Source organism: Blennius ocellaris (assembly GCF_963422515.1).
Source record: "Blennius ocellaris genome assembly, chromosome: 3".
NCBI lineage: Eukaryota > Metazoa > Chordata > Actinopteri > Blenniiformes > Blenniidae > Blennius > Blennius ocellaris.
In genome coordinates, this window is record NC_137652.1 from 18,768,393 (window position 1) to 18,789,560 (window position 21,168).

General features: G+C 41.0%; 1 protein-coding gene across 1 annotated transcript in view; it reads right to left on the bottom strand.

The window, feature by feature from the left end:
* cacng2b (calcium channel, voltage-dependent, gamma subunit 2b) overlaps positions 1–20,792 on the bottom strand; it is a gene marked incomplete at its 3' end in the record, with an annotated part of 65,067 nt that extends 44,275 nt beyond the window's left edge. Inside the window, exon 1 of the mRNA XM_080518299.1 lies at positions 20,576–20,792. Coding sequence (XP_080374425.1) covers positions 20,576–20,786 — 211 coding nt within the window. The 5' untranslated portion in view covers positions 20,787–20,792. The remainder of the gene's footprint in view (positions 1–20,575) is intronic.
* Between the last annotated feature and the right edge of the window lie 376 nt (positions 20,793–21,168).

Genomic DNA, 21,168 nt, shown 5'->3' on the forward strand with positions numbered 1-21,168 from the left:
GATTTTGCCTCTTCAGACTGATAACCAACAGACGACAGTGGACCTGCTTCATTAGGTTGACATATTGGGTGTGATTAAATACGTCAGATAGATTGGAAAATACATTAATTTACTAATATGAGTCAATTATTTATCAGTCTGCATAACAAAGTGACAGATTGTCACATTTAATCTGTTGGTCAATTCATACATTTCTTTTTCACCTCACAATATGTAAAAGAGGTCCCATTTTATGGCTTTTCCACCACCACACATCTAATTAAGCTAAACAGGTAATTGTCGAGCCCTGCAGAAGTGTGTTAACAACCGATCACTTGGATCAATAGTGTGTGAGCTCCTCAGGACCTGAGCAAACAGTGTGAAGAAACTACAGTAGCTTTGACAAACGGGGATGGATGAGCGTACAGGCGGCGGCGTCAGCAGCACACACTTTGTCTCCTTGTTACATTTCCACACCAACACACAACACCACCTGCCCGATACAAGCTCAGTATCCAGCTGCTGAAACTGATCAATGAGCAATTAAAAGTCTCTGAAAGTGATTCACTCCACAGCCACCGACTGTGTGTCTCGCTGTGACTCTCCGGTTCGGTCCGTAAGGACAGAAAAGTATCAGAACTGCACCGGCAAAGTTTAGAGTTGTGATTGTTTTTGGAGATGCAGTATATCCATTAATAATCTCTTTCTTTTTTTTTTTTCTTGGTTTATGACATTCATACTGCTATTAAACCAACAGATCGTCTCCGAAAATAACATCAAAAAGTTTAATCATTCAACCATTCTTTTTTGATTGTTTGTATTTAGTTTCATACCATGATTTTGACATGTCTGGAGCAAGTTAGCCGGAAAAAAAAAACAACATTATTTTTGTCATGGGATAATTTGAAATCACAAAATCTTCATTGCAAAATCATGACTGTAACAGATTTGAAAGTTACGGACCTTGTATAAAGTCTTAACCCATATATCTAATTCACACAATTAGCACAAGAAGAGTCCTGCTTTGTATTGCCCATTGATCACATCGTTGGCAATAATATATTGAAGTTACAAAACAAAAACACTTCAGGGAATCCTAGAGTCAAGCAGAAATTATAACGTATTGTGAGAAAAAAAAAAACACGTCCACTGTGATAATGGGGTTGCTGGTTCAAGCTCCTTGATTGAAGGAGGTCATGGTCAATCACATTGAGAACCCCCACTCAGTACAGAAGTCGTGACAACACACGCTGAGCTCCGCAATCAGAAACGCTGGGAAATATAAAGGATCAATCCACGAAAACGCTGACCGGCTGATTATAGTAATCACAGCACACTTCTCTCCACTCTTCAAGGGTTAACGTGGTAGTTTAAGTACTGAGGAAACAGATGAGCTGTTCGACGCGGGAGTGACTGAAATCTCTGAGAATTAATACTCCAAGTGAACTGACCTTAATAAATCATCTCAGATTGAAGCAGTGTTAAATGGTGGTGTCCCTCTCAGCGATGACATGGTTCTGCTGAACTTTACACAACCTTTTCGCTCATTAACAAGATCTGTGAACATTTCCGCTGAAGTCGCATTGACATTCAAAGAACTCTTAGAGATGACGCTGAGGAGCATTGAACACAAGTATTTTTAATTCTTAGTCAATGTACTTTTATTGCTATTATTGGGTTTATATCGTAAGGCAGCAAAAAAAGCGCTTGCACAAGCTATTAATAAAATCTTAGCCATGAATCAGAGAATCAAGTAAATTAAGTACACAAGCGCAACACTAATAACTGCCGTGGACTCAATGATATCAATATTGACAATACCTGATAATAATGCTGCGAATCTGATTGATCAAATTACTGATCACTTATAATGGAAGAATTGAGAATCAAATTAATCGATGTTTAAGTGGAGGTTTTGAACCATTCATCTCACTTTACATATAGATTCTGTATTGGTCACGAACTGATGCACTTTAAGACCACAAGATTATTTCATTACCTGATCATAAGCTTCATGTGCAGCTTTATCCTTTATTAATATTGAAGCAACAACTGCAAAAACGTCCACAAAATTGTGGCAGTATCCTTACTCTTAAATAACTACTATATCTTAGTAAGACAAGCTGCTTACTGCATGGTGGCAGTTTAATTCATCATCAATAAATGTGAAATTAATTTCTTTCACAACTCCTTCTTGAACTAACTGAACTTAATGAATTAGCTTTGCTTAATCTTCCACAGCAACGCAATATAATAATCTGCACAATATCAAGTCTGGTCTGGTTGTTGAATTTTATTGAAATGCAGATAACTATCCAAAATGCAGTAGTTAGTTTTACTTTGCTGTGTTGTTGCTATAATAATCAATATCCAGATTCCGGTTGCTTGCATAGTATTGGAAAAAACATCATTTGGGGTTTAAAAAAACAATAACAATTAATTGTCTGGATCCAGTGAAAGATAAATGTGATGTGACTAAAAAAAAAAACTTCCTGTAAGAACATGACTACATACTCAACCATATTTTTTGCTTCCATGCCACAAATAACAAAAAAAATCCAGCACCCACAATTTTCCAATGGCCATGTGTATGCAAGTATGAATACGAGTGTGAAAAAGCACACACAAATACGCACCATGCAGTCCATAAACACATGGAGGACTTACAGCAGACCACGACTCATAAAACGCAGACACCTGAGTTCATCATCGCCCGCTTAATGTTGCACCATTACCATTAACGTGAGTTAGCCACATCTGCCGTGTAGCTGTAAACTCATTCCACTGACCATAAAGATCTGATGAATCATAAACCAACACCATACTTGGTTTCGCTCCGAGACGAGTGCCGCGACATCTGGGTTCCTCTCATGCGGCCAACAACCAGATTATGAGAGCGATTTGTTTTGTCTTGAGCACAGGCAGCGACGGGAGTTTCTGCGAGTCCGTTGCTTGCGCAATTTAAATGGGTACACACTCGTACCGCCGTACCAGATCATGGTCAAATGAATCACTCCGCAGCTGCCATCAAATGATCTCGCTGCTGGAAAAATAGTTTTTAAAGTTAGTCAAACATAGCCGGAAGTTGAGGGAGCGAACGCACCACAAAATGATCCCGCTCTGTGTCTGCAACCAGAAACCATAATCCATCATCACTGGCGACTCAAAGACACACACTCGGGCAACATTTGACCAATCACCATGGTAAAACCAACCGATGTTTGCATAGGCAGCAAAGAAAGATATGGTCACTTTCATCCATGTATTATCGTCTTGTTGTTTATAAATAATTCAAAATGTAAAAAAACACAAAAACTATAGCCTCCTCCTAGCCCAATTCAAGCATGTTATGGTGGAACTATGGCACACACACACACACACACACACACACACACGCACACGCACATGCACACGCACACGCACACACACACACACACACGTACACACATTTGAAGTAGTTACATTTGTACACATACACACAGAGAACAATACACTTTAAACGTCAACAATGGCAAGTACAAGGATATTCGTATGGATGGACGACCAAGTTCTCTGTGTGATATATAGTAACAGTTTTAGCAGTATATAGGGGCACATGTCAGCTGAGTTAGGTTGTCATAATAACTTATTATGCTAACACACAGTAAAGATGATAGATGAATTAACTTAAAACTTACCGACCAATCAGCTCAAAGAAAAATGACATATTTACTCAAAAACAATCACTTTGAGACCAGATTGATGTTTTAGATACTCATGTGACCTTTCAGAGACTCTGACTGTCACCACATGTCCCTTCAGGTGTCATTACTTTCTTTGGTATCACACGAACCATTTCAGTCGTGCTGATGGTGTTGGATCATCAAATCCACCCGTTTCCCTTCAAGCCTGGAGCAAAAGACCCGCATCATCAAGGGAAGTTGATAACCTGCTTTTTTTCCCTTTTTTTTTTTATGCCAATGCAGATTTCTCAAACTCCCTTCATAATCCAGCAATCTGGAATCCCTGTTTCACATCTCAGTGATATGAATTCATGCCACATGAGGATGACCAAAATTGGCCTCTGTGTAAAAAAAGACAAAGAAATTGTTGAAGAATATTTGTAAACTATTGGTTAACCCTGTGGCGAGGAAAACTGACATTTATGTTGTAAGAACAGCGACAAATTAAGCTGAGTTAGTTTCCATGGTAACCTGATTTGCCTGTTGGTAGGTTTTCTTTAAAAGATGTTGGTGACATACTGTAGGTCTCTTCTCTCTTTGTGATTCTTCTGCCAGACTGTTGAAGGTCCCACTTTTTAAACTGGGCATTTTTCAGTAGCGTTGCCTCATTATTTGCGGTACGCGGCTTCCCACCGGTTCTCCAAACTGGGCACAGCCAAAGTCAAATAGAAAAGTCATCATAATAAGGCTTTTTATTTTATTTTTTTTACTTTCATCTGTTGAGCCGGCAGGAGGTTATTTTGTCTTTTTGAACTTGTGTGGTCATCTCTGCATGGATCCAGGAGAGCCGAATCTTCACGTAACCGTTCTCAAACATTTTTAAATATGTTTGTTTTTTTTGTCTGGGCTGCTGATGAAGTTATGATAACTCGACAGGGCAAGGGGTCGTATTCCTTCTTATTTTGTACAAACTCTCCCAATTGAATTATTGCCGAATTTGTGTTCCAGAGTTTGTGTGTTCCAGAATATGTGTGTTTCGAAATTAGCAAGTTCACAAATTTGTGTATTCTTGAATTTGTGAGAATTGAGGAATTTGTGAATACATGGTTTAAACAGCTGCTCCTGTTTTTATATTAATTTTGACTCTTTCTGTTTTACAACACAAGTTGTCAAGTCTGACACAGCGGGTAAGCAGGAGCATAATTATCTCATATATACTGTAAGTAATTTGAGTGTGTTTAAAATGTGTTTTTGGCTTATATTGCATGTTTTCCCTCTTGGCTTCCACATTTAATGCATACCTTTTAATCAATGGGCTCATGTGTTGCATACAGGAGATTGAAGGTGGCAACACACATGCATACGCACGCACAGGCACAGGCACAGGCACAGGCACAGGCACAGGCACACGCACACGCACACACTATGTTTATGAGTCACACTGCTTACAGATGACAGCATTGTTACTTCATCACTTCGGCCATATGTTGCTCCAAACACAGACTCCATGCAGGCTTTACCCTGCGTTCACTTTCAGAGCTCATTAATGTGACAATGTCTCAACTGAAATCATTTTCATAAAACTATTTATTCCAGGCGTTGTGCACATGTGTAATAGCAGCATTTCAGAAAAGTTGTGTTTCTGCCTGTTTACACAGAGACGGATCAGGAATGTTTTCTTTTTTCTTTTTTTTTTATATATTTTTTTTTCAAATAAGCATATGTGTATGGTACATGCAGTGTTCTTATATTATACATATATTTTCAATACTCTTTTAGAAGGACAGAAAAACAAAAAGAACCAAAAACACAAAATAAGAAACATTTTCAAAAAGTTGTGTTCTGAGTGACACCATTGTCGTGTAAACATTGACGTGAGTGACGGTGGGCGGAGTCACACGATCTGATCTGTGTTTTGACGCCTGTTATCTTCAGTTACCTAACAAGCAGTTTGGAGTTATGCACATGTGGCGTATTGCACAGTGCTCGTGTTGGTGCGGAGGTACGTCGTGCTTCCTGGTCATTCCTTTTGGCTCCTGATGTGTGTCGGATCCGGGCGTAGTCGGCCTGTCAGCACCTCTCCCGCCAGGCGTTAAACAGGCTGTGTGGAGGTGCCAACACCTCTCTGCTCCACCACACTCGCCCTACTATACTGTACACCAAAGAACGTGGCACACTGTTACTACTGTGAGATGCTGGACTCCACTGTGAAACACAGCACGTGCCATTACTACTATTACAGCCAGACACACACTTGGAGTTGCAAGTTTACTGTGATAATAAAGGATTAAAATGTAGATGGGCAATTACAACAAAGGCAGTAGTTTTATAGTTGAGAGTCCCCGTTATAACAATCCAGCCTGTCGTCTGCCCAAACAAATGTCCTTGTACTCGCCACTGTTAATGTTTATAGCGTATTGTTTTCTCTGCACATATGTATGTGCTTTCTCTCCAAAAACAGCCAAAAGCTTCAACTCATGGCTCAACTCAACGCCATTGTTTTCAGCACTTCTGCTGCTCTTTGTACATAGAAATTACATTGAAAACATTACCATTACCACTTTTCCAAAATGAACACAAAAATGTTTTCACTTGAAACATTGTCAGTAAACAGGGCCTCATGAGTTTAGTTATTTGAATAAATTGACGGGCTTGGTCGTTGTTTCCAGGCTTTCTGTGTGGAGTTAACCGGTTCTTTTCTGGGTTGTCCAATAGTCGTTTTGTCTTCTCATTGTGAGCATGCATCCCAATGCAACGCAAAGTCAGTAAAGCAGTAAAAAGAGAACAGAAGCATCTGTTCTTCAGTGTGAGGAAAAGATTTCCTGGAATTGTGGCACAGTTGATCACTCGTCAAGGTTCTGACCCCTGCATTCCGGAGGAACCTTTCCCAAAAACTCTCCCAAAAACCGGAAGCAAATTCAGTATGGGATTCCCAAATATTTCTTAATCTCCTATGTGACAGCTTACTGAAAACACAGCGAGAGAAGCTAAATGATGCGCGGCAGCCACAACAACAGAATCAAAGTGAAGAGGAAAATAAACCGTGTGAGAAATGCGTTGCAGCAGCAGTGTTTCCACACCGACTCTCCACGCGCTCACCATACCAAGGAGATGCAGGCCAGTCGGAAGGCGACTGCTATATGTACTCCACGGCTCTGGGACACTCGCCTCCTGTCACACCACAGACTGCTAACAGCTCTGTCCTGTTGCATAACCCTGCTAGTGAAACACTCCAGCATCTGCAGCAGAACAAACACACTGTTGGACACGCTGCAGCAGCTTTCAAAGGCAATTTCAAGATTAACACCAGGGGCGTTTGAAACCACACACACGCACGCACGCACGCACGCACGCACGCACGCACGCACGCACGCACACACACACACACACACACACACACTGCTTCCTTCCCTTCATGCTAAACATTTTGTATTTTACACCAAAGTTGCAAATTCTAAAATAACAAATAGATTTCACATTTTTCACACACCAAGGTGACTGCCATGCAGGTCGCTCAGTCCGTCCATCTGTTGGGAGCAATTTAGGTTTTACAAGCTGTGTTTAATATTGTCACTTTTTCATCAATCTGATTGAATTTTTTTTAATTCTACAAGCAAATCCTGTTTCTATGAACACTGAATAAAGTAATCGTACAAATGTTGTATAAAAACAGAATAACGCACACACACACACACACACACACACACACACACACACACACACACACACACACACACACACACACACACACACACACACACACACACACACACACACACACACACACACGTGTGGGGGATGATCTGTCACCAGGGTGTATTCAGGATTGCATTTGGCAGATGTGCAAAATTAATCACAATTTCCATTCAGGGCATTTATCTTCATGAATATGACAAATCATGCCTGTGTACCAGACTGCGCAAAACACTGTGAGAAGTTCCATGCCAGCATTGATGCAGAAAGTCATGTACAGCATCTGAAAATGTTTTCATATTGAGTCAGCACTTATCAGAAATGTTATTGTGCTGGGATGTATTTCTCAACTGGCATCCCTCCATTTTTATTTGCAGACTTTAATTACAAGTGATTTTTTTTCTATGTCGTAAATCATCATAGGTCTTGTGATCTTTTGTGAATCGTATCGGTTGATCTTCTCTTCTCTCTCACATCTCTTAACTTTGTGGCAGATCATCTCCCGTGTTGCACATTCAAATTTAGTTGCTGTAATGCTCCAGCATGTTTCATAACGAAAGTGATAATTGAATTTTTGTGTTTGTCGGCTCCATCACTGAATGAGCAAAATAACAGAAATGATGCAGTTTTCATCAGATCGTTCTTGTGTCGCCTGACACTTGCGAAACACGCATCTGAACAAACAGACAGACAGACAGACAGATAGATCGTGTATGTGTAACAGAATTGTTTACTACATCTGTGGTGTGCATGCGCAGTCGCAGCATTTCAGAAGTTGCATTGTGTTTTCCCCTGCTTCCATGGAGTCAGAACAATTTCAAAAACTTGCCTTTTCAGTGGCTCTGACCACTGTAGTCATGTTAGCAGACTCCCAAAATGCTCCAAAAGTTTTCCACTTTCACTTGAACATTGCACAAACCAAGTACACTGACAAAAATTAAACTGAGGAGAAAATACACTTAATTAAATCTGTAAAATCAACAAAAAATTCAATGTAGTTTTTTTACACAAATATATCAAGTCAAAAATATTTGTTCAAATTACAAGACACAGTGATTTATTTTTCCAGAACATGAACAATGTAAGTAATGTGAGCCAATCCTATTTACATTCATCCACACAAGAGAAAATGATCTTATCATTATCTTTTCTTTCCTGTATTTCATTCAGTCTTTTTGAAACAACAAACACTACAATACCCATAAACCATCAGCGCACCAAAGCGCCACAGACAAATAGAATAAAACTATAGAAAGAGGTGGGGGATATTGCTGCATTAGCGGACGATAGACTTCAAGCAATTTATCAAACATTCACTCATTTATACAGATGATCTAAGAATCCGGAGATAGGAAAAACACGAAATTCACGTTATTCCAATTTTTTTTTCATGTAAAAAAAAAAAAGAAAAGCTGTTTAAACAAAGATCAATGTTGCTTGATCAACAAAAATAGCAAAAGGTTGCCTTTTTTAAGTAGACCGAGCAGAATGCTTTTATCAGTAGGGAGGTTGTTGTAATATTAACATTTATGAATGTGAATGCTCAATTGGAATGAGTTGAATGAGATGTCCTTATATGGTCAAAACTCATCTTACAGCAGGAATGCTTTGGGCTGGTGTCAAACTACAGGCACTTGATGGTATAAGTGAAACACAATATTGATGCATTGAGGTCCCAAGACAGTGAATTTTCACTTTAAAACATGTGTTTTAAAAAGCTGTACATTAAAACCATTCCAAGAATCGTAATTGTTCAGCTGTCATGTCGGCAGCTTTTAACAGGTTCAAAAACGACACGTTTTCTTTTAACAAACCGGAAACAGTCACATGCCGTTGTAGGTCTACTAAAGTTCTGCATGTGAATGTGTGTGTGTGTGTGTGTGTGTGTGTGTGTGTGTGTGTGTGTGTGTGTGTGTGTGTGTGTGTGTGTGTGTGTGTGTGTGTGTGTGTGTGTGTGTGTGTGTGTGTGTGATTGATGTCCCTCCCATGGTGCCGAGCAGAGTGTGTGTCAGTCCCAGGTGGTGTCTGAGCGCTCGTAAACAGTCCCTTTGATTGAGAGCCCGTGATGCCTGTTTGACAGGCGGCCTTGTGCTGCCAACAGAGCGCCGCATCGCCATAGTTACGCAGTGTCATGTGGTCACAAATGCCACAAAGGAGGACAAAGCGAGCGGCCGCAAATAGAAGGTGGAACAACTGCATTAATCAGTTAATGAGAAGACGGCTAATGGGGCGATGCGGGGTAAACGAGAGTGAAAATATCCTGCAAGTGAGACAGATCAAGTGTTTTTCTACTCTGCTACTGCTGATATCTTTTGTCATTATAGACCAAATTCAATTTTTCTATTTGTATTTTAAGGAAAGATATGAACAAGACCAACATAAAAAGTCTATTTAAATTAATCAGATCACATATAGAGACATTGTTTCATGAAAAGATTAATCATGTAAAGCAGGAGTGTCAAACAAAAGCCCCGTAGGCTAAAACCAGCTGGCAAAAGGGTTTAATCCGGCCAAATCATCAAGAAAATTGTAAAAACTTCAAAGAAAACATTGATTCTGTTAAGATGTTTTTGAAGAGTAGTGGACACAACACCACACTGGGACCCAAGCTGAGATATCAGTAATGCTGCGATGAAAAATAACTACTTAGTTGCTTAAAGCCATTTTGTCTGGGTGAGTTTGTAAAACCATGCATAATGCAACAGTTATAGATGTTTTACAGTATTCTGTAACATAAGGGGTTGATTATAATTGGTTTATGTTGAGATCGTATTCATTTTCAGTAATACTTATTTGGTTTTATTTGGTCCTGGTGACTCATATTCAACGTTCTCTGTCAAACTGACTTCACTTCATCCTTTTAACTTTTAGCTCACATTCCTTTAAAAAAAAAAAAAAAAAAGCATGCCACAAATATTTCCCATAGAAATTTGCGCTAGATGGAAATGCAAAGCCTGAACTGTAAAAATAAACAATTAACCTTGTGAGAACCAAGACCTAATTAACAGTGATCAGAGGGTGAAGCCTTTCCGTGAGCCTTAACGGGGTTTCATCCCCATCATAACAAAGAAGAAACTCTGAACCATTAACCGTGTGCAGGTTTCCAAAGGTCCACAGGGTTCAGATACAGTAAAGGTGTGCGTGTGATAAAAGCTTAAAAAGAAAATTGAGTGACGGCACAAACACACATGTACAATACACTCTCAGACACTCACACCTCATTCCCAGAAACATATCTCCTGTCACATGCACCTCGCTGGCTCTCAAGCCCACCGTGAGGGAGATTAATAGCAGCATTTAGAGCCTGCTGAGCTCCACCTGTCAAGGGTGGGGCTCCCGGGGCAGCGTCGGGCTGTGCCTGGTAACGGGCGACTGTCCTGGGGCAATATCTATCATGGAGGCCAGCGGCAGGCCGGATCTCCGCAGCCAGCTTCCACAGCTGGACCACCGACGCGGGGCCATCCGTCCAGGATGACAGGCACGCTGAGCCAGTCCAACCGGAGCAGACTGGATAGCTGCTGGATGGAGGAGCGCGGGGCCCGAGAGGACGGCCAATGGCTGCACGGATGTCAGGAGTCTGAGACCGTGCGTGCTCCTGGCACTAATACACATTGTTTGATCGTGCATGTGTGTTGGATTAGGAGCGGGTCAAAGAGGAGGAACATATCCTTTCATTTTCAGGCAGGTGAAGGAGATGTTGAGCCACATTATAGTAATGGGTAGAATATATTGATTTTACATCCACCAATTTAGTACCTCAACCTGTGTCTTGTGTAGTACTCGGGGGTGTCAAACATTTTAGATCAGTGGCCACACACAACCTTTTTTCATCTTGAGTGAGCCCGACTGGTAAAGTAGTGCTAGAATAACCTTTAAATTTCAACTTGAAAGTTCTTCTTTGCTGTGGCACAGAGTATACAAGATTAAAATGTCTATATTTGATTTGTTGGGTTTCCCCTCTGTCAAAAGCACCTAGAAATGACTGCGTTGTATTTGGTGCAATATAGATAAAGTTTCATTGAATGATATTTTCACAAAATTAAACAATTGTGGTAATTGCATCTGCTTCTCTTAAGAAATGTTTTCTTGAAATGTTTACAATTTTCTTGGTGTTTTTATTTATGTGTATATATATATATGAGTTTAATGTTTTAAATCAATTAATTAAATTACGCATTATTTGTGATAGCACTAATAACTTCAAACACCACAGTTAGCCCAGTGTTGCTCATTAGTTTAGCTGCTCAGTAGATCCAGGAGGATTTCACACCGAGTCATGCTACAAAGCATTTCAGGGCTCATACACCAGCGATGCTACTTGTTGAACATGATTAAAGTATGACTGATACACTTATTAACAGCAAGCTTGATTCCTCGGTCTCCAATCAACAGCGCGCATAGGGCAGTGCATAGATAGACATTATGCACCCATGTCTCCCATGATAGTAATGTTTAAATCTGTGAGATCCCTTAGATATTTCTATTTACACGCAGCCAAAAACGCTAATTCAACTGTTTCTAACAATTCTGAGTGTAAATAGCATTTTTAATGCAAGGCATTTCGATTATCTGGGATTGTACACATAGTATGTCAAAACGAACACATCTTTATTTTCAGAATATGTACTTCTGAGTCCACGGACTGTTGAAAGAATTTGTTGTGTTGATGAGAATAAACAGTGATTGAGATTCTGAACAGGTTTGAGTGGCTCTGTTGTTTTGTTCAGAAGCGTCTGCAGCACATTGACGGCTGCGGCTTGACAGCTGCCTTGACCTGTCAGTCACTTCTATTACAGTATCAACAGCAGCACGCCCACAGAGAGCTGCTGGATGCTGGCTGTTTGCAAAGCCTCCGTGCAGAGGCAGAACAATGGCTCCCATTTCCTTAAGCAGCCCTCCTCTGTCACACTTCAAAAATACTGCATAATGTGGGTTAGCATTTTCACTAACTGACCTTTGCGCTCCTCAAACTTTATCTTATTGGTTTCAGTAAAAAGGTCCAGATTTAAATTGCGGCATCTAACATAATTATTTTCTTTCCATCATGTTTACCTCAGCCTGGACCAATATAATGGCCAAAAAGCAAATGTTGAGAAAAAGCGCTTTTAAAAAAAAAATAATAATAATTTTTAACTAAGATATACATCTCGTAAAATCTTCAAAAAAAGCTGTTAATCTCACTATTATTCTGAAACTTGTATAAAAACTTCTGGAAATATCTTCAGTATGCTAGACACTGATCTCATTAATACCGCTGAGGGTGACAGTGAAGAACATTGATTATCATTATGATGGCACTCGTTGTGTGGCAAGTCAAATTTTGAAGTCTGACTTTGAGTGACTTCGACATTGAAAATATTGTGTTGGATAGACATAATTGTGAAGCAATCTCACAAACATTTCTAAATTGTCTAAGCCATGAGAAAGAAAAACTTTACAATGAAATCTGAAAGGTTATTATGACACTATTTTACAGGTCCGGCTCACTCAAGATGAAAATGGATTGTACATGGCCCCTGAACTACAATTTGACACCCATGCTCCAAATGGTGATTTCATTAATTTAAAGTGAGTATTTGTCATAATATCTCAATATTAGTTCACTTAGAACTAAATTGTGTCCATAATAATTTGGTTTAACTTTCAATTCAGACATTTAGGTTGGATATATTTGACAAATAAGTCAGATATAATGTTTTTTATGCTTCAGTGCCCTAAGTCACACTGGGGAAAACCATCAGCTATCTGTACAGTGCCTCTTTTATTAATATAGAAACATAAGTTCAATAAGCTAAGACTAAAGTCTGTTCTCAGGCCTCACTGAACCCACAGGTACTGTACACTACCTGTGTATATTGGCCATATTCAATATGGCAGCAGCAATGTAAGAAGACGACGTTCTCCTTGCCTTGAGACTGAAGTGCCACGTAACGTGAGATAATATGTAGAGTTTACCTTTTAATTCACATCCATGTTTTCAGTCAAAGCTCTAACATAAAAGATATAAACGATATCAAAGCATTAGATTGCCTGAGGTTATCTCACAGAGAAGCTAGCATAGCACAGAAACTCTACTGGCTGTGATAGAATAGTGTCCAAACACAAAGTTCACTGCTGCTTGTTGCGTAGACAAAGGTCAGTTCAAATGATTTCTATCCACTGCTGAATGTGCCCCGAGCAAGCATGTCAGAGCACGAACCAGACTACGGTTTAACGAGAGGAAGGCCTGAGCCGGTGATTTCTGTTAGATTATACTGGACAGCCGTGTCAGGAGACAAGCAGCAGGATCCATAAGAGGAACAAGACAACCTGGGAGGGGCAATTTGATGTTCGGGGGAACATTGTGCGAGAAAACCATGGGTATCTGTCATTCATTTACAAGTCGATTTGACACACAGTACCAACTTAAGCTTGTTGTAGAACAGTGAAACAGCTTTTTCTTTTCTAGTGACAACAGCTTCTTTGAACATAATAATCTACTGGCAATGAAATTGAAATTGATCAGAAATAGTTTGAGGGACAAAGAATTTAAGAGGCCAATTTGGCTTTCAGATTTTTCTAGAACTTGATGTGTTTGATCCTTGTTGGCGTCAAAGAACAATAGCCACCATTGTATTAAACGGACTCACACAACACTGCTTACTGTAACTCTGACTGGGCCTCTTCTTCAATATCAACAAGAGTGCTGTAGTTACTCGCCAACTATCATTTTCTTTCTTCTTTCCTGTAAAAATAACTGTGCTTCTGGCCAGTATGTTAAATCAGAGCAGAGCACTCAGGTGGTTTACTCTCCAAGACGTTGTATAGCCCATCTTATTGATAGAACCAGCTGATGGCAGTAATGCAACTTTATGGATGCAAACTGCCGTTAAACCCCCAAAAAATATGTTATTCCAATGCAAGGTCGTTGGAGGTATGAAAAAACAGTTTAAAATAAATTAGCCTTTCGCTGAAGTTGATGTCCTGATCAAATACTCACACCTGTTAGGTGTGGTCAAAGGGGAGGGGCATGAATACACATCCCTGATGGTTTTAATGACACAGCTGATGATTTTAGAAAATAAGGAACTATGGAGACTAAGAAACCTTGAGAATAGTCAAGTATTGAAAAGAAGTGTGTGTGTGTGTGTGTGTGTGTGTGTGTGTGTGTGTGTGTGTGTGTGTGTGTGTGTGTGTGTGTGTGTGTGTGTGTGTGTGTGTGTGTGTGTGTGTGTGTGTGTGCACCATTTACCGCTTGTCAACCCAGTCAGACGCTTGATACCAAAGGTGACTTTTTTTCCACTCTTTCCCAGATCAGATTACTTCAGTAATCAGATTACATCTTTCCTGCGTGCACACAGAATCATTTACCGAAAGTTTAGATAAATGAGGAACTCTGCATTTTCTCTCCCATTCGGCAGATCATTTTTGTAATCTGATTCCATGTAATAAGTTACTCCTTCTCCCTGGACATTTTTCAGTGGCTGAGATGAAGAGGCTGTGCTGACAATCGGCACACGGCGAAGCTGGCGGAGCTGTTGGATATGAGCATAATTAATGCCATCGCCGTAATGCACCCCGGTTCTGAGACAGCCTGCTTCAAACACAGAGACGCTCCTCCATTTGTACACAACAGAGGCGTAGTCAGATCCACGAGAAGGAACTCTGGGCCCGACATGACAGCGTGACGTGTGATCATATACCTGCTTTGCGATGCTAACGTGTTGCCAACAAATTGGAGACAAGCGCTCACCAGCATCTGCAGTTTAATCACAGCATCTCCCAAGCATTCAAATAAAATCATACAGCGTGATGTTTTATGTTAAAAGCCGGGGCAGGATAGGTTAGATAGAACGTGGGCCTGTGTGTTAAAGATAGCACAGGATGCCTGAGGGGGTGTGACAGCAAACCAGGGCTGCCTGCTCTTTCTCTCTCTCTTGTTCTCCCCCACTTCTTTTTTCTCTCTTTCTCAACACCTCCCAGCTCCTCTGTTTCTCCCTCTCGTTCCTCGTCTCTCTGCGCCACGCAGCTCTAAAGCAACAGTAGTTCTGAAGGCGAAGCGCACGCAGTGCAGGCTGGATCCCTCTCAGATTCCTCTCTGCTCTTAACCATTTCGAGTCTGCGGTGCCAAGGACACCCAGCAAAGCGTTGAGTGTGAAAAGTAAAGCCACTTAGCACGGGAAGCGAGCACCTAGTATAGAGCCTGCAGGCGCGGCCGCGTTCATGTAGATGGACGTGTCAGTTAATTTGACACAATTTCCTTGTTAGTACCTCCACAACCTTGCATTAATTTCGATGACTTGCCCTCGGTTACATAACGTGGACGCATTGCCGATCACAGGTCACATTTTTATTGCACCTGTGCAAAACGAGCCATGTGAAACAAGTTGTTTCTGTTTCTGTGCTATCAGTAATCGGAGCATTCATGCCGCGAGGCAAAGACAAAAAGAAAAAGAAATAAAAAACACAAACTGCACAAAACTGAGGTGAGTAAGCATGTGACACCCAGCAGTCGTTGCCTTTTCGCACATGCTGCATGCAGCAGGAATAAGAATGGCGGCAGCCGTCTCAGAACTCATTAGCTGGAATTTAGTTTGGTGCTGTTCAGCAGGACCAGTTGGAGATGGACCGATACCAACACTAGTATTGAGAATTATGTCCCATGTATGTGGCGGTGTCACACAACAACCTCATGGTGGCCAATGTTGAGGTATCACAAGATTCATAATGACCCTCTTTTGGGGAAAATAACCTAAAAAAAACACATATTTATTATTTCCCGATAGTGAAATATAGTAACTATATGTATTTGATAGTCTTTCACCCCACAACGTCTCATTGACTATTAGATCTGATGTATCATTATGACCTGCTGTCTTGGTTCGGTCCCCAATTCGCCTCCCATACATTCACTTGTATCGAGGAAGGCGTTCTTTACCCAATTTAACTTATCATAACGCCTGGAATTTCCAACAAATTTCCAAAGGTTTAACAGCAGACTTGTAATTATGATCCAATCTTGCTCATTTTTACGAGACAAACCTCGCTTGTTTCATTTAAATGGGAGAAGAAGCCTTTCAAATGGCTGATTACAACCACACATTCATGATTCATGAAATGGTTATAATATTGCACACTCTGCCTTTTTGGGAAGTATTGATCGCAAATCGTACAGAAGATCTACTTTACTGCAGAAATGCAATAACTACTGAACACTTGTAACAGACGAGTTCTATTTATGTTCACGGAAATCAAAACAAATTACGTTACAGCTCATAGTGACTAAAATCATATTTGACTATTTCTCGCTTCAGCCTCTCAGTTCACCTTCTATCGGATAATGTCTCTTTTTGGCCATTGCCAATCATGTCAAATTGCACATCTACTGTCTGTAATTTGACATTAGCTTCACTGTCTTGCCAGCTGCTGTTTAGCTTTATTCTTTCAGCGACATTTGTCTTGTCTGTGATATAATACCTTATAGTGGTCTCAGATGGTACGTACTGGTATATTTTCATGTACATATATGTATCACATGAGTCGTTAAACAACTAAAAAATGAGGTGTGATTTGCAGTCCAGGAATATGGTAAGTCTGTTTGTTCCATAAAAACGTACTACCTTGTAATGTGGGTCTCATTGAGGTGTGTGGGCTAACATGGGGACACATCGGTTCATTTGATGACTCCTCTTTTTGCTATGCAGGACGGATCATTAAAAAAAAACACAGATATGTGAATTGAAACACCTTTTGTCAACACCTCCATCTATATGTACTGCAGATGTTTAAACAATCATGCATTCTGTCCTGTTTTTGAATTGTTATAGTACATTCTAGTTTTGCAGCAACAGGTTAATGGACATTTCAACTGATTTTGGATCATTCTGAGTCACTTTTAGGGTTTTTTGTGTGTTGCTTTATTTACATTTTCTGATTTGGCTCTTTGATTTCTCTGAATATTCCTGTGGGGAATACGATTCATTTATGGAGCTCTCTGACTCCATACAGCTCAGATCAACCCCCACATAAAAAGCCAATATCCTTTAACGAGCCTGTTGGTGTCGCCTTCATGTATCATGAGTAATACAATGATTTCAAACATTTCATCAGTTATTTAACACATTAAATGTGTAGAATACTTCAGTTCTTGTTTTTGAGAAGAAATATGGGAATTTTAGAGGAGGCATTTTTTTTTAAAAGTCTGCTTTTACCGAAGTGTGTTACCCCAAGATGTTCCCTTTTCATACATGTAAAGATAAATCTTGAGACTAATTATACAAATACGAGCAGGCAGAAAGGAAATTATTTCACTAGTTATGGTGTAATGCTGCACCTTTGCAGGCAAATTAGTATCATAGTTTTAACACAGTCTTAAATCTCATGCAAAAACTAGCTAAATTTAATAGCAATCATTATACTGAAAACAAGATTATTATCAAAATTAAATTACGAATTTATATAAATGTTTCAATTTGTTCATGAGTGGTAGGCCTTTAAAAAACAAAAACAAAAAACAAAACAAAAAAAACTTCAGTTAGAATAACATGATGTGTAACAGTTATTAAAGTGAAAGTAATATCTTATAAAATGCTGTTTTTTCTGTTTTCTTCCACATGACACGCTGCGATATGCTGGCAGTCATCACCTTTGTGAACCTCAGAAGACTCTGATCCTGGAATAGTTTAATGTGCTCTGATCCACAAGAAAGAAGCAGAAGTGATAACAGCTAACAGTTTGAGAGCGGGGCTGGTAAAAAGTGTGAAACCTTGAAAAGAAAGCCTGAGTTTACAGAGTGAGATCAGAGTTTTAAAATGCTAATTAGCAACCAGGAGCTACATTTTGTTTCATTGTGGTCTTTTGTTACACTCACAGGGCGTATTCATGACCCTTTTCTGCATTTCTGAGGGAGAATAAAGCATGATAAGGGCACTTATAGCAGCCGTCCACATGCTCGCATAGCTTTAGGACTCCTGATGAACCGAGGTGACAAGCTCATTATAGTTTGTCTTATAATAGCTCCTAATGAGGCCTGGTGAGGAGGAATAACACGGTGTGTGTGACACGATCAGGCTACATGGCTCCACCGATGTGGCAACGTGAGGTCACAAACGGGGAGAGTCACGTCACGGCGGCCACACAACCAACCCCACGCAAATGAAGATACACGCGCACACGCAGCATGAGTAATAAGGTAAGTGCTTATTATTATGACATGCATCAAACTACGGTGAATATACCAACTCAGCAACCTGTCAGTCTTGCGTCGTAATTACTACTTCCATGATGTCCGAGAACGGCGATCAGAAGACGTTTTGTCTTTCCTCCTCTGAAACCAACAGGGTGAAACAAAGAAGAAGAAAAAAGAAAGAAGGCCTAAACCCCCCCCCCCCCCCCCCCCCCCCAAAAAAAAAAACCAACCTCCCAGATGCATCTGTCATCAGCACAAGGACGTACCCGGGCACAAATGGTGCATATGAAGCTCTGCGGTGCGTTTGTGTGCATGTGTCAGATCTGCTTTCACACGTAAAGACGCATTTCACAGTTTTTCCCTTTTGCATGGTCACAAATAAAACTCCCACTACAACTCACATATGCTTTGATCTCTCCCTTCCTGTGCTTCTCTGCACATCAGCATGCTTCATTATATGGACTGTAAAACACATTAATGCCGCAGATGAAGCACATTTCAGGCCCTCTCAGCACACATGAAGTGCAGTTTTTTGGCTCTTTGTGGAAAAATCTATCCAGGTGTGAGTCAAAGGGATGAAATAATTTTTGATATAGAAAAGCCCAAGGTATTTTTTTAAATTTATTATTTAGTCACTCTGCTTTCATTTTGAAAGACATTTTCAGAAGGGATGAGGTTTTTTTTTCTGGGTTTTTAGTACTCATTTCCTTCACACTCATACAGGTTTCACAGCACAGGACTCAAGGTGAGAATGAAGAGCAGGCAGGATTACCTTGCTTACTCAACAATCCCCACACTGGAGTTGAGGAAGAAATGCCTCTATCAACCTTCTTATTCCCCGTCAACAGCGCATGTGAAGTTTGGTTCCATTGCTTCAGTGCAAGTCCACCCTTCCAAATCCAGGCCAGACCCTCAATCAGACTGGTTACAGTACAATTTCACTCAATGTAGCACGAACAAAAGATCTCTGAAGAGAAGCGGACACGAGTCGGATCTGCAACCTCGCCTGCCGATTTATGCGACGGCTGTCTTTATCTGTTACCTACGAGAAAAACCACTGCATGAAGATGCTCGAAGGCCAACACTGTAATTCTTTGGTGGTGCTGTTGTGTAATATGCATTCTGAAAGAAGGATGGTCAACTTTGATGACAGTGAGGGCCAGAAAAATGCCGTCCTCCACAAGACTATCTTCATTTTACAGTAAGAGATGATTTAACCACACGCGAAAGTTGAGGCTGCATATTTAACCTATTTAGAAAGGCAAGAGAAATGCAAAGCAGAATGAAAACCGAACCATTTGATATTTTTAAAGAATGACTGCAATTGATTTTGGGTTCAAATATTGCTCTTTCTTGCAGGCCACCAGTTGCCCAGATCAGACACAGAACATGTCCAAGTTGTTTTCGGGTCCAGAATTAAACCACAATGCCAACAAGACGAAAAAGACTTTGGGATTTCTTAAAACATTCAACCAGCAAACTGCACCACGAGGTTGAATGTCACCGAAACAGTGCCGGGTGTGAGCGACTCCTATACCTGGCAGGACCGTGTGTGACCCACAGTGTCTGGGCTGTACCACAGTCTGCTAAGCGGGGGCTAGCAGCTCTCTGCTGGGGCAATTAAAAGACCATTCGGCAAACTGGCTGTGAGAGACAGACAGAACTGAATGGGCCCTGATCCTGGAGAAGGACCGAGGAGTGACCGCTTGAGAGGAGATAGATAGAGAGATAGATAGATAGATAGATAGATAGATAGATAGATAGATAGATAGATAGATAGATAGATAGATAGATAGATAGATAGATAGATAGATAGATAGATAGATAGATAGATAGATAGATAGATAGATAGATAGATAGATTTGAGGAAATAGATGCAGAAGACATACAGAATCGTGTGGGCACATGAGCGTATGTGTAGGCATGTGAGTGCAAATGCAGGGCTGTGTGAAATGTGTGTGTGCGTGTGTGTGTGGGCACACAGGCATCGATCTGCTTGTATGCCTGTGCGGGGCCGCCGTTGGTGTACCGGTGAGTGTATATATACGGCTCCCCGGGTGTATCAGCGGCTCACCTTCCAGGCAGCAGGTCCTCCAGAGGCCCGAGTGCGTCATCACCTCCTCGTTCTTCTTGCTGGTCTCGTTCTCGTTGGTGCTCTTGATCTTGCAGACGCCGCGCGAGTACAGCCAGTAGTCTGTCCCCACGGCTATGGTCATGAGGCTGAAGGCGGCGAAGGCCCCCACCGTGGTCAGCAGCATCTGAACTCCGCGGTCAAACACGCCCATGTTGCCGCATTCCACGAAAGGGGGGCCCCCTTTCCTCTTGATGTATAAGAAGTAAATATTTGTGAGTTTGCGTCGCCACGCCAGCTCGGAAAACGGGGGGTGGGCGGCGTCGGGCGGACGACGGTAGCGGGGGGCCGCTGGGGGGGCGGGGGAATTAGGGGAGCTCGGGGGAAATCGTATGGTTGGTTTTGGGGGGGTTACCACGACCAGTTGAAAAATGAGATCGAAGTTTGAGGCGCTGTTCTGGAAGCGCTTTAGTTTGCCTGTTTGAGCCGAGTTGACCGGGTCAAGCAGACTTCGGCGCCAACGACAGAACCCCTCAGCTACCAAGCTCTAGTCCTCAAATGGCAGCAAGTTGCCCTGCTCTGGCAACAAAAAATAA